The 14,091-nt window shown below is 40.3% G+C and overlaps 1 protein-coding gene across 2 annotated transcripts in view; it reads left to right on the top strand.

Annotated features, from left to right (window-relative positions):
• The window catches only part of TRAPPC9 (trafficking protein particle complex subunit 9), a 712,655-nt gene that overhangs the window by 45,013 nt on the left and 653,551 nt on the right, over window positions 1-14,091 (top strand). For both annotated transcript variants that reach the window (XM_073018375.1, XM_073018374.1), the window contains one exon: window positions 9,505-9,626. In XM_073018375.1, coding sequence (XP_072874476.1) covers window positions 9,505-9,626 — 122 coding nt within the window. The remainder of the gene's footprint in view (window positions 1-9,504; window positions 9,627-14,091) is intronic.

Here is a 14,091-nt window from a genome sequence, read left to right as displayed (position 1 = left end):
TGATTGTGGCCATCCTGGTGGATGTGACCTGGTGTCTCATTGTAATTTGGGTTTGCATGTCCCTTATAGCTAATGATGTGCATCTTTTCGTGTGATTATTGTCATCTCTATATTTTCTTTGAAAAAATATGTATTTAGATAGTTACCCATTTTTAAATTGGGTTGTCTTTTTGTCTTTTTATTGTTGAGTTGTAACAGTTTCTTTGCTTTTTTTTTTTTTTTTTGAGACAGAATCTTGCTTTGTCACCCAGGCTGGAGTGCAGGGGCGTGATCTCGGCTCACTGCAACCTCTACCACCTGGGTTCAAGCGATTCTCCTGCCTCAGCCTCCTGAGCATCTTGGATTACAGACACTTGCCACCATGCCTGGCTAATTTTCGTATTTTCAATAGAGATGAGGTTTCGCCATTTTGACCAGGCTGGTCTCGAACTCCTGACCTCAGCTGATCCACCCACCTCGGCCTCCCAAAGTGTTGGGATTACAGGCGTGAGCCACTGCACCTGGCCAGTAACAGTTTTTTTATATATTCTGTATATGAGTCCTTTATCTGATGTATGATTAGCAAGATTTTTCTTTCATTCTGTGTGTTATCTTTTCATTTTCTTGATATGGTGTCCTTTGAAGCATCCAAGTGTTAAATTTGGATGAAATCCAGTTAATGTTGTCTTTGTTCCTGTGCTTTTGGTGTCATATCTGTGACTTAAGATGCTATATATAAACTTTACACCTAAAGCAATTTAATCTTCACGATTCTAGGAGACAGGTACTGTTGTTATGCCTAGTCTGCAGATGGGGAAACTGAGATGCAGGAAGATTGTCTGACTCGCTGAGGGTCATAGTAAGTGGTGAAGTAGGTATTCAACCCCATAAGTTTGCACCCAGGATTTATCCTCTTAACCACCATGCTCTATTGCTTTTTATAGGAAATCATTTATTGAAAACTCTTTGCTTATTTGATTTCTTGCCTTTTTTTTTTTTGTCATGAGGGACCTCATCTCTTCATTCACCTTGCAGAGTTCAGCGTAGGTTTATTTTGGTCTAACGCAGGCAGAATCATTACTATCAGTTAATTTCTGCATTACTTACTCTCCAGTGATGGTCGTTGCTAGTTGACCTAACAAAGCCATTTAAGACTTTTCTGCTCATCACACTGATAAAAGTAGCGCCATGACTACAGAAAGTTCAAAAACAGTATTTGATTGATTCCATTTCGTTAGCTAAAGGAAGAAATCCCCAGTGTTGACACAGATTGTAAGCCTTTCCAGAATAGGGTTGTTGTCTTCCTTTTTTTCCTGTTGTTCACTCACGGTGTCCAGCATAGTGCCTCATTGTCCAGCGGATTAGCTAGAGTATGGCGGTCTTCAGTCACTGTGTACAATGACAGAATATTGACAACAGTGTCTGTTGTTTGTTTCACAAGGGAAAAAGTCATGTAGAAGTATCTCTCAGAGGTATTGAAAAAGCCTGGAATTTTTAAAAGACTTCCAGAAAACAAAAATACACAAAGGCATTTTCACTGCGTTTAGATGTCACAGAGTAAATTCGTTAACTAGATTTGACAAGTCACGTAATATTGATTACCTGTCATAGTTAAAATATTCTGCCTCCATTAAAGTAATTAGTGCCCATGAGTAAACAAATATAAACTAGCATTTATATGTAGCATGGGGTAGACTTTATATATATGTGTGTTCATGCATGTGTTTCTGTCTTTCAGAGAATTTGGCAGCTTTTCAACAATATTCTAACTTTAGAATTCTGTTTAAAAAATCATCACTGTGGCTAGTGCACTTTGGGCTGAGTTTATCCTGTCTTATGCACAGAATTCCACTGTCTCCTAGGGAAAGATTTCCTTCCATTATATTGAGTTAATATCTGAATTACAGGAGCTGTGATACCTTGAATTGCTGGCCTTAAGCAAGCCTCTTGCTTCAACCTCCCAAAGCACTAGGAATTTAGGCATGAGCCATAGTACCTGACTGGGGCTGTAATTTCTAGGCCTATTCCGCTCCATGTGTTTAAAGTTGACTATCAGATGTGATTTTCTCTTTGTTTGTTGGGTTTTCTTTTCTTTTCTTTTCTTTTTTTTTTTTTTTGAGACAGAGTCTCGCTCAGGCTGGAGTGCAGTGGCCCGATCTCGGCTCACTACAACCTCCGCCTCCCAGGTTCAAGTGATTCTCCTGCCTCAGCCTCCCGAGTAGCTGGGACTACAGGCATCTGCCACCATGCCTGGCTAGTTTTTGTATTTTTAGTAGAGATAGGGTTTCACCATATTGGCCAGGCTGGTCTTGAACTCCTGACCTTGTGATCCACCTGCCTCGGCCTCCCAAAGTGCTGAAATTACAGGCATGAGCCACCACGCCTGGCTGTTTGTTGGGTTTTCATTAGTCAATTAGAACTTTTGAAAATGAATTTGTTTTTATATGTTATACACATTTCCCTAGGAACTTGATGGGTTTTTGCTTTTAAGTTTTCAATTTATGAAAAACTTAAATATACTCTTATTTATAAGTTATTTTTCACTAGATATTTGTTTACTTCTTTTATTTTTATTTTATTTTTTTTGAGACAGAGTCTCACTGTGTTGCCCAGGCTGGAGTACAGTGGCGCGATCTCGGCTCACTGCAAGCTCCGCCTCCCAGGTTCATGCCATTCTCCTGCCTCAGCCTCCTGAGTAGCTGGGACTACAGGCGCCCGCCACCACCCCCGGCTAATTTTTTGTATTTTTAGTAGAGATGGGGTTTCACCGTGTTAGCCAGTATGGTCTCGATCTCCTGACCTCGTGATATGCCCACCTTGGCCTCCCAAAGTGCTGGGATTACAGGTGTGAGCCACTACACCCGGCCTGTTTACCTCTTTATACATTTTTTTCCCCAAGGAGTAGGTGTGCATGTTTAAAAAATAACTTATACATGTAACAAACCTGCACATGTACCCCTTGAACATAAAATAAAAGTTGGAAAGAAAAAAGAAATGTAAAAACAAAACCATATTTTTTCCTTATTGTAAAAGTCATCTTCATTATAAAGAATTTAGAAAATAAAGATAAAGAAAATAAATTAAAACATTACCCATACCTCCCCCACCCCGGGTAAGTTGTAGTAAATTTTGAAATTGGGAAGTATAGGTCTTCTAAATTTGTTACTTTCTTCTCAAGATAGTTTTGGTTATTCTGGATCCCTTGAATTTCCATATGAATTTTAGGATCAGATGATCATTTTCTACAAAGAATCCAGCTGGGATTTTGATAGAGATTTGATAGAGAGTCTCCATACTGTTGATCAGTTTGGAGAATATTGACATTTTAAGAAGATTAAATCTTCTAATCCATGGACATGGGATGTCTTTTCAACATTTATCTTCTTTAATTTTTTTAGCAATGTTTTGAGTTTTCAGAATATCATTTTATACTTTTTTTGGGTTAAATTTACTCCTAAGTATTTTCTTTTTCATGCTATTGTAAACGGAATTCTTTTCTTAATTTCATTTTCATGTGGTTCATTGCAAGTATATGGAAACACATTTTTTTGTGTGTATTGGTTTTATATCCTTCAAATTTGTAGAACTCCTTTCTTAGCTCTAAAAGTTTTTTGGTGGCTTTTTAAGGATTTTCTAGAGGCAGAATCATGTCATCTGAAAAGAGAGAGAGTTTTTCTTTCTTTCTTTCTTTTTTTTTTTTTTTTGAGGCAGAGTCTTGCTCTGCCGCCCAGGCTAGAGTGCAGTGGCGCTATCTCGGCTCACTGCAAGCTCCGCCTCCCGGGTTCCCGCCATTCTCCTGCCTCAGCCTCCTGAGTAGCTGGGACTACAGGCACCCACCACCACGCCCGGCTAATTTATTGTATTTTTAGTAGAGACGGGGTTTCACCGTGTTAGCCAGGATGGTCCCGATCTCCTGACCTCGTGATCCGCCCGCCTCAGCCTTCCAAAGTGCTGGGATTACAGGCGTGAGCCACCGTGCCTGGCCAGCCTAGTTTGTTGAGTATCATCACGAAAGGGTGTGGAATTTATCAAATGCTTTCTTTGTGTCTATTGAGATGATCATGTGGTTTTGTCCTTTATTCTACTCATTTTCAGACATTAAACTAACCTTAGGTTTCTGAGCTGAATCCCACTGGATCATGTTGTATAAGCTTTTTTATATCATGCTGGATTCAGTGTGCTAGTATTTTATTGAGGATATTTTCATCTATATTCTTTTTTTTTTTTGAGACAGAGTCTCGCTCTGTCGCCCAGGCTGGAGTGCAGTGGCGCGATCTCGGCTCACTGGAAGCTCCGCCTCCTGGGTACCCGCCATTCTCCTGCCTCAGCCTCCCGAGTAGCTGGGACTACAGGCGCCCGCCACCTCGCCCGGCTAGTTTTTTGTATTTTTTAGTAGAGACGGGGTTTCACCGTGTTAGCCAGGATGGTCTCGATCTCCTGACCTCGTGATCCGCCCATCTCGGCCTCCCAAAGTGCTGGGATTACAGGCTTGAGCCACCGTGCCCAGCCTTTTTTTTTTTTTTTTTTTTTTTTTTTTTTGAGATGAAGCCTCCTTCTGTTGCCCAGGCTGGGGTGCAGTTGCCTGATCTCGGCTCACTGCGACCTCCGCCTCCCAGGTTCAAGTGATTCTACTGCCTCAGCCTCTCGAGTAGCTGGGACTACAGTTATGTGCCACCACGCCCAGCTAACTTTTGTATTTTTAGTAGAGACGGGGTTTTACTATTTGGCTAGGCTAGTCTTGAACTCCTGACCTCAGTCAGTCCACCCTCCTTGGCCTCCCAAAGTGCTGGGATTACAGGTGTGAGCCACTGCACCTGGCTTTGCGTCTATATTCATAAGAAATGTGGGTCTGTAGTTTTCTTTTGATGTCTTTTTCTGGTTTTAGTATTAGGGCAACATTAGCCTCATATAATGAATTGGTTAATGTTCCTTCCTCTTATGTTTTCTGGAAGAGTTTATGAAGAATTGGTGTTAATTTGTCCTTAAATATTTGGTAGAATTCACCATTGAAGACAGCTGTACCTGGCTTTATTTTATTTTATTTTTATTATACTTTAAGTTTTGGGATATACGTGCAGAATGTGCAGGTTTGTCATATAGGTATACATGTGCCATAGTGGTTTGCTGCATCCATCAATCTGTCATCTACATTAAGTATTTCTCCTAAAGCTATACCTCCCCTAGTCCCCCTATTCCCCAACAGGCCCCGGTGTGTGATGTTCCCCTCCCTGTGTTCATGTGTTCTCATCGTTCAGCTCCCACTTATGAGTGAGAACATGTGGTGTTTGGTTTTCTGTTCCTGTGTTAGTTTGCTGAGAATGATGGTTTCCAGCTTCATCTATATCCCTGAAAAGGACATGAACTCATCCTTTTTTATGGCTGCATAGAATTCCATGGTGTTTATGTGCCCCATTTTCTTAATCCAGTCTATCATTGATGGGCATTTGGGTTGGTTCCAAGTCTTTGCTATTGTGAACAGTGCTGCAGTAAACATACGTGTGCATGTGTCTTTATAGTAGAATGATTTATAATCCTTTGGGTATATACCCAGTAATGGGATTGCTGGGTCAAATGATATTTCTGGTTGTAGATCCTTGAGGAATCACCACACTGTCTTCCACAATGGTTGAACTAATTTACACTCCCACCAATAGTGTAAAGGCGTTCCTATTTCTCCACATGCTCTCCAGCATCTGTTGTTTTTACTGATTGCCATTCTAACTGGCGTGAGATAGTATCTCATTGTGGTTTTGATTTGCATTTCTCTGATGACCAGTGATGATGAACTTTTTTCATATGTTCGTTGGCCACATAAATGTCTTTTGTTGAGAAGTGTCTGTTCATATCATTTGCCCACTTTTTGATGGTTTTTTTTTTTTTCTTGTAAATTTGTTTAAGTTCTTTGTAGATTCTGGATATTAGCCATTTGTTAGATAGATAGATTGCAAAAATTTTCTCCCATTCTGTAGGTTGCCTGTTGACTCTGATGATAGTTTCTTTTCCTGTGTAGAAGCTCTCTAGTTTAATTAGATCCCATTTGTCAATTTTGGCTTTTGTTGCCACTGCTTTTGGTGTTTTAGTCATGAAGTCTTTGCCCGTGCCTATGTCCTGAATGGTATTGTCTAGGTTTTCTTCTAGGATTTTTATGATTTTAGGTCCTACGTTTAAGTCTTTAATCTATCATGAGTTAATTCTTGTATAAGGTGTAAGGAAGGGGTCCAGTTTCAGTTTTCTGCATATGGCTAGCCAGTTTTCCCAACACCATTTATTAAATAGGGAATCTTTCCCCCATTGCTTGTTTTTGTCAGGTTTGTCAAAAATCAGATGGCTGTAGATGTGTGGCATTATTTCTGCAGCCTCTGTTCCGTTCCATTGGTCTATATATCTGTTTTGGTACCAGTACCATGCTGTTTTGGTTACTATAGCCTTGTAGTATAGTTTGAATTCAGGTAGCGTGATGCCTCCAGCTTTGTCCTTTTTGTTTAGGATTGTCTTGGCTATATGGGCTCTTTTTTGTTTCCATATGAAATTTAAAGTAGTGTTTTTATAATTTTGTGAAGAAAGTCAATGGTAGCTTGAAGGGGATAGCATCAAATCTATAAATTACTTTGGACAGTATGGCCATTTTCACGATATTGATTCTTCCTATCCATGAGCATGGGATGTTTTTCCATTTGTTTGTGTCCTCTCTTATTTCCTTTAACAGTGGTTTATAGTTCTCCTTGAAGAGGTCCTTCACATCCCTTGTAAGTTGTATTCCTAGATATTTTATTCTCTTTGTAGCAATTGTGAATGGGAGTTCACTCATGATTTAGCTCTCTGTTTGTCTATTATTGTGTACTTGGCTTTTTTTTCTGGGAATTTTTTTGATTATTGATTCGATCACTTTATTTGTTATGGGTCTATTTAGATTTTCTAGATCTTCTTGAGTTGGGTTTAGTAGTTTGTGTCTTTCTGGGAATTTGCCTATCTCATCTAAATTATATAATTCATTGGTGTGTGATTGTTCATAATATTGTCTTACAATTTCTTTCTTTCTTTCTTTCTTTTTTTTTTTTTTTTGAGACGGAGTCTCGCTCTGTCGCCCAGGCTGGAGTGCAGTGGTGCAATCTCGGCTCACTGCAAGCTCCGCCCCCCGGGTTCACGCCATTCTTCTGCCTCAGCCTCCCGAGTAGCTGGGACTACAGGCGCCCGCCACTGCGCCTGGCTAATTTTTTCTATTTTTAGTAGAGATGGGGTTTCACCATGGTCTTGATCTCCTGACCTTGTGATCCGCCCGCCTCGGCCTCCCAAAGTGCTGGGATTACAGGCGTGAGCCACCACGCCCAGCCACAATTTATTTCTGTAAGTTTGGCAGTGATGTCTATTCTTTCAGCTGTGATTTTAGTAACTTGATTCTCCTCTCTTCTTAGCTAGTTCATAATTTTGTGGTTGTTTTAAGAATGAACTTTTGGTTTTGTTGACCTTTCTCTATTGGTTTTCAATTCTCCCTTTCGTTTATTTCATGCCACTGCACTCCAGCGCCACTGCACTCCAGCTTGGGTGATAGAGAGAGACTCTGTCTCAAAAAAAAAAAAAAAAAAAAAAAAGAAAAGAAAAAGAAAAAGAAAAGAGAAATTAAGTTTATCAAATTAGCCCTCATGACTGGAGATGCCCTTTGTTTAAAAGATGGAGGGAACACTTTTTCCTTCTCCTTGGAGGGGATTTCCCTCTTAAGCTTTAATCATTTACTTCTCAGAGAAGAGATGAGATACCATATGAAGAATGAAAAACCCACCTCATTCTTACACCCCTACCACCATTTCTCCAAGGGAAAAAGAGAGAGTAAAACTCAACAATGTAAAAATAATTCATTAGAGCTAATGAAATAAATCAAGACCCCTTGTCACTTATTAAATATTAACTTATGCTGGAAACAAATGTATTATAAGCATGAAAAGCACACAAAGCACCACACTTCTGTGGTTAAGAACATAGGCCCAAGATGGCCTCCTACTTGGGGTTACCAGCTCTGTAATTGTGAGAACTAGTAAGGAGATTTAACCTCTCTAGGATCTTGTCTCCTCACCTGCAGAGATGGGGTACGCTAAGAATACTCTCATAGAGTTGCTGTAGGTGATGACACATGTGGATGTTCCTTACGTAGGTGCTGCTTCCACCGAGTGTGAAAAAATATCGCTTTTGCCCGGATGGCATTATAACAACCTGTGTGAATGCACTCTGCTCGAAGGGATGCCTGGTGCCTGGGGGATGGAGTTCGCAATTCTCTACCCACAGTTGATGTCACTGGGTCTTGCTGATTTGGATCTATTCTTTAAAAAGTGCCTATTTGAGATATATTTTTCCAAGCATGCCCTTTTCTATTATTATTTATAGTTCTTCCCTGTTGTCTCTTGCTGTGATTTTCACAAAGTCAGCAGGAAACAAAGTCCTAAACCAGCTGCCTCTTCACAGTTCTGTTACAGTCCTTTCTTCCTTACCAGAAGAGGATTTTGCATACGAAATGTTTTGTTCCCCTTTTCTTAGAGTTCTCCGTCCATTTGTCCATCCATCTCTCCACTTATCTGTTTATTCTTCTGTCTTGTTCCAAAAAACCTTTTGAGGCAGCTTACAGAATTAGAGAACAAACAATAAGCAGATGAAAAAACTGGACCAAGATTAGAAAACAAGGGTAAGAAGTGAGCTGCACGGGCAACGAGGCCAGTGTGAGATGCACGTCTTTGGCTGTATGAGGTTATACAGATGAGTGACAAGCTCATCGCTGAGCCTCCCAGCAGCTCAAGGGAAACATGATTTGTGGGAGATGCTCACTCTCTGTAAGCTAAACAAGTGGTTTCACTGAAGCCCAGCTTTTCCTGCTATTGAGATTTAGGAGAATATTTTTTGAGTGTTCTGTGAAGTCAATGAATATTTTATCTGTATTTTTTTTCTGCCAGAGTTCTCTGTGTAGTTGGTTATATTCTTTAAATGGAAGTTTCTCCAAAATGCTTGCCCATGTGGGTTTGGTGGCTAGGGAATCAGATGCTTCTGCTTATTGATAGGAATTGGTCAGAAATAGAAAATGACAGAAATAGAAAGCGTACTATCATTTATAATTTTCTTTTTTTTTAATATGCTATATGGTTCAGAAAATGCTTTTGCGTAGTTGATCTCCTTTGAGGATGCCAGGTAGTGCGTTTCTAACATGAAGAGCTTCAGGCTGTGAGAGAATGCATGCTGACCTCACCGTTGCCTTCAAGACAATTGAGCTAGTTACTGTAAATATGTTACTTTTATGTAATACATTTCATGTTCTTCAATAAAAAATTTCAAAAGGGAGGAAAACTTACTTTGAGTTAACTAACGTTTAGTAGAATACTTTGATAGCAAGGCTATTATAGGAAGCATATAAGCTGTGAAGACTAAACACATTATTTAAATTTCAGTAGGGCATATTTAAGTTTTATCTTATTCACGCTCCTCTTTAATAAAGAAATAATACTGAAAAAGCAAAAGATTATTTCTTTTCTTCCTCTCGGTTTGCAGGTGCCCTCACCACCAATGGCATCAATCCTGACACCAGTACTGAGATCGGACGTGCTAAGAACTGCCTTAGCCCTGAAGACATAATTGACAAGTATAAAGAGGCAATTTCCTATTACAGCAAGGTGATTTTATGGCTTTGTGAATTTTTTACACAGTTGTGTTGTTTTAATCAGAAGTTCCCATTTTATATTGTGTAATGCTGCAGTGTCTCTTAATTATTTATTTCTGTAAGTATTCATGTCTTGCTCTTTAATGCATAATACTATATGCCTAAAATGTTTTCTTTTTCTGATTCAAAACAGTGTAGGTTTAGTATAATAAATTTGGAAAAGGGAGAAAAAAGGCTACCATGGCTCCCGTACTCACAGATAATGATTGTTATTATTTTGTATCTATTTTCGACTGGGTGCAGTGGCTCACGCCTGTAATCCCAGCACTTTGGGAGGCCGAGACAGGCGGATCACGAACGAGGTCAGGAGATCGAGACTATCCTGGCTAACATGGTGAAACCTCGTCTCTACTAAAAATATGAAAAATTAGCCAGGCGTGGTGGCGGGTGCCTGTAGTCCCAGCTACTCGGGAGGCTGAGGCAGGAGAACGGCTTGAACCTGGGAGGCGGAGCTTGCAGTGAGCTGAGATCGCGCCACTGCACTCCAGCCTGGGTGACAGAGCAAGACTCCGTCTCAAAAAAAAAAAAAAAATTTGTATCTATTTTCTGGTTCTTTTATCAATGTATATTATTTATATTATAAGAAATGGAGCATACTTTACTTATGTACTGGGTGGTGACCCATTTTTTTTCATTTGGCATAGTCTGTGTTTTCTATGCTATTGAAATCTTCCATGGCATGATTTTCAGTGACCTGTAGAGCATTCTATCTTATGGAGGCATCCTTCTTTTTAGTTTGGATTGAAAACAATTTCGCATTCCAAATGTACTTACTAAAATACTGAAAAAGAAAAGTTGTGCTGAAGAGTAGCATCAAGTAAAAAATGAAAGTCCTCTACCTTCTCTACTCTTACTAACAACTTGGTTTATTGGTTATCAACAACTTGGTCCATAGCCCCCTTACCTTTATGCCTATGAGACACACACACGCACGCACATGCACACATACATGCATGTACTCACGCATGCTCACACACGCACACACATACATGTACACACACACGTTCACACACGCACACACATGCATGTACACACACATGCTCACACATACACACATGCACATACACACACATGCTCTCACACACACACATATCCTATTTACAAAAATGGGATCATACTATGTTATCCTGTAGCTTGCTTTACCCACTCAGCAGTATATCGTAGACCATAGGTGTACTCTCGCCTCCAGACCTGCTTGCCTCTTTCAGAGCACGTGGAAAAGTTTTCTAAAATCCTGCTTCCTTCTTTCAGAGAGTGTGGAAAGGTTTTCCAAAATGTGGATGTAGTCATGTATTCATCAAGACATTTTGTGAGACAGCTCATAAACAGTACCTACAAAGAGATGAAATGCCTGCTCTTACAGATTTCACAGCTTGCCTTAATTTGCTTAATTATTCTCTTGTGCATGGATACTTAGGGTTTCTCACTTTTTCACTGTGAATTAGAAAAAATGCTTTACCAAACATTTTTGCCCCTATATTCTTGTGTTCTTGTATCAGTATTCCTTTAGGTTCAATTTTTATAGAAATCTATCCTGGATATAATATTAACATTTATCATAGGTTATGTTCAAGTTACTCTCCAAATTCCTTTTCTAATAGAGAATGAAAAGATGTAGAATTATTTATTTTACCAATCCTGTTACTGATGGTTATTTATTTCTGTTTTTTCTTCCCCCTATTGTAAACAGTTCTCTGCGCTATACATACATCTTTTTGGACTGCCTTTTTTTAAAGGAAACAATTCCTAGAAGTTGACTTGAGTTAAAGAATATATGTTTTTTTGGCCTGGCACAGTGAGTCATGCCACCAGTAATTGCAGCACTTTGGGAGGCTGATGTAGGCAGATTGCCTGAGCTCAGGAGTTCGAGACCACCCCGGGCAACATGGTGAAACCCTGTCTCTACTAAAATACAAAAAATTAGCCAGATGTCATGGTGTACACTTGGGAGGCTGAGGCTCAAGGATCACTTGAGCCCTGGAGGCAGAAGTTGCAGTGAACTGAGGTGGTGCCACTGTACTCCAGCTTAGGCTGCAGAGTGAGATTCCGTCTCAAAAAAAAAAACTATACTTTTCTTAAAGAGTTACATATTCCTGTATTGTCCTACAAAAAGGTTATTAACAATTTACTCCTCCATAAACAAATACCAGCTATTATTTTTAATAAATATTTGCCAATACAGCTGAGTGCAGTGGCTCATGCCGTTAATTCCAGCACTTCGGGAGGCCGAGACAGGCGGACTTGAGGCCAGGAGTTTGGTATTATGCTTAGAAATACCATTTTTTTTTTTTTTTTTTGAGACAGTGTCTCGCTCTGTTGCCCAGGCTGGAGTGTAGTAGCATGATCTGGGCTCACTGCAACCTCCACCTACTGGATTCAAGTGATTTCTCCTGCCTCAACCTCCTGAGTAGCTGGGACTACAGGTGCGAGCCACCACGCCTGGCTAATTTTTTATATATTTAGTAGACATGGAGTTTCACCATGTGGGCCAGGCTGGTCTTAAACTCCTGACCTCAAATGATCTGCTCACCTTGGCCTCCCAAAGTGCTGGGATTACAGGCGTTAGCCACTGCACCTGGCTTGCTTAGAAACACTTTCTTAATGATAGATTAAAACTCTTTTCCTTGGTTTCTTAATCTCTGAAATGAGGATGATAACAGTACCCGTCATCTCATAGAGCTATGGTTCAGATAAGCTGAGATAATATATGCAAACGTGTATTTGTATTCACTGTTATTAGCATTTAAAATATTTCTATAATTATCTGATTATCTGTAATTTATTTTGTGTGTATTATGACATAAGAATACAATTTATTTTTTCCAGATCATTACCTCATTGTTGCACCATGATGTATTGAATTCATGTTTGTTTCTTTTTGATTTGAATTCTCACCTGTACTAAATACTTTCACATACTTGTGTCTGTTTATTAGCTTTTCATTCCTTTCTATAAATCTTTCTTTTCTTACTTCAGCACCATATTTTATCTTAATTTTAGTGGTTTACTTGATATCTAAGAGTGTTTCTTTCTTTCTTGGTTTTTTTTTTTTTTTTTTTTTTTTTTTTTTGAGACCAGGTTTTGCTCTGTTGCCCAGGCTGGAGTGCAGTGGCATGATCACAGTTCATTGCAGCCTTGATCTCCCAGGTTCAGGTGATCCTCCCACCTCTGCCTCCCTGTGTGCTGGGACTACAGGTGTGCAACACCACGCCCAGCTATTTTTTTTTGTATTTTTTGTAGAGATGGGGTTTCACCATGTTGCCTGGGCTTGTCTTGAACTTCTGGCTCAAGCAGTCTGCCTGCTTCAGGTCTCCCAAAGTGCTGGGGTTACAGGCATGAGCCACTGCGCCCACTCATTTTTTTTTTTTTTTTTTTTTTTGAGACAGGGTCTTGCTCTGTTGCCCATTCTGGAGTGCAGTAGTATGATCATAGCTCACTGTAACCTCAAACTCCTTCAGTCAACCAATCTTCCCACCCTCATCCTCTTACCTCACTCAGCCTCACTCAGATGACCAAGTAGCTATAACTACAGGTGCATGCCACCGCGCCTGGCTAATTTTTTATTTTTTATTTGTAATGATGGGTTCTCTCTATGTTGCCTAGGCTGGTCTGGAACTCCTGGCCTCAAGCAGTCCTCCCACCATGGCCTCCTGAGACACGGGGATTACAGGCCTAAGCCACTACACATAACCTCCCAGAATAAAACATATCAAAAGCCCTATCAAAACTCTAATTTGTCTTTTTCTAACTTGAACAAATTATTTTAGAATTTTTGAGGAATAATAATCATACTGGCCATGAAAATTTGGATGGGAGGAAAGAATTTAAAAAAAAAAGGGGTTGAGTGCAGTGGCTCACGCCTGGAATTCCAGCACTTTGGGAGGTCGAGGTGGGAGGATCACTTGAGCTCAGGAGTTCCAGACCAGCCTGGGCAACGTGGTAAAACCCCGCCTTTACAAAATATACAAAAAAATTAGCCGGGTGTGGTGGTACATACCTGTTGTCTCAGCTACCAGTAAGGCTGGGGTGGGAGGATCACCTGAGCTACAGTGAGTGGGAGATTGAGGCTACAGTGAGCCGTGACCACACCACTCATTCCAGCCTGGGCAACAGAGCAAGACCCTGTCTAAAAATAATTTTTTTTTCATGATTTCATTTTAAATCTCTTTGTAATATACATTAAAATATGTAAAGTTGACTGGGCACGGTGGCTCAAGCCTGTAATCCCAGCACTTTGGGAGGCCGAGACGGGCGGATCACGAGGTCGGGAAATGGAGACCATCCTGGCTAACACGGTGAAACCCCGTCTCTACTAAAAAATACAAAAAACTAGCCGGGCGAGTTGGCGGGCACCTGTAGTCCCAGCTACTCGGGAGGCTGAGGCAGGAGAATGGCGTAAACCCGGGAGGCGGAGCTTC

Source organism: Chlorocebus sabaeus, chromosome 8, assembly GCF_047675955.1.
Source record: "Chlorocebus sabaeus isolate Y175 chromosome 8, mChlSab1.0.hap1, whole genome shotgun sequence".
Classification (NCBI taxonomy): domain Eukaryota; kingdom Metazoa; phylum Chordata; class Mammalia; order Primates; family Cercopithecidae; genus Chlorocebus; species Chlorocebus sabaeus.
This window is presented reverse-complemented; position numbering and strand designations above follow the sequence as displayed.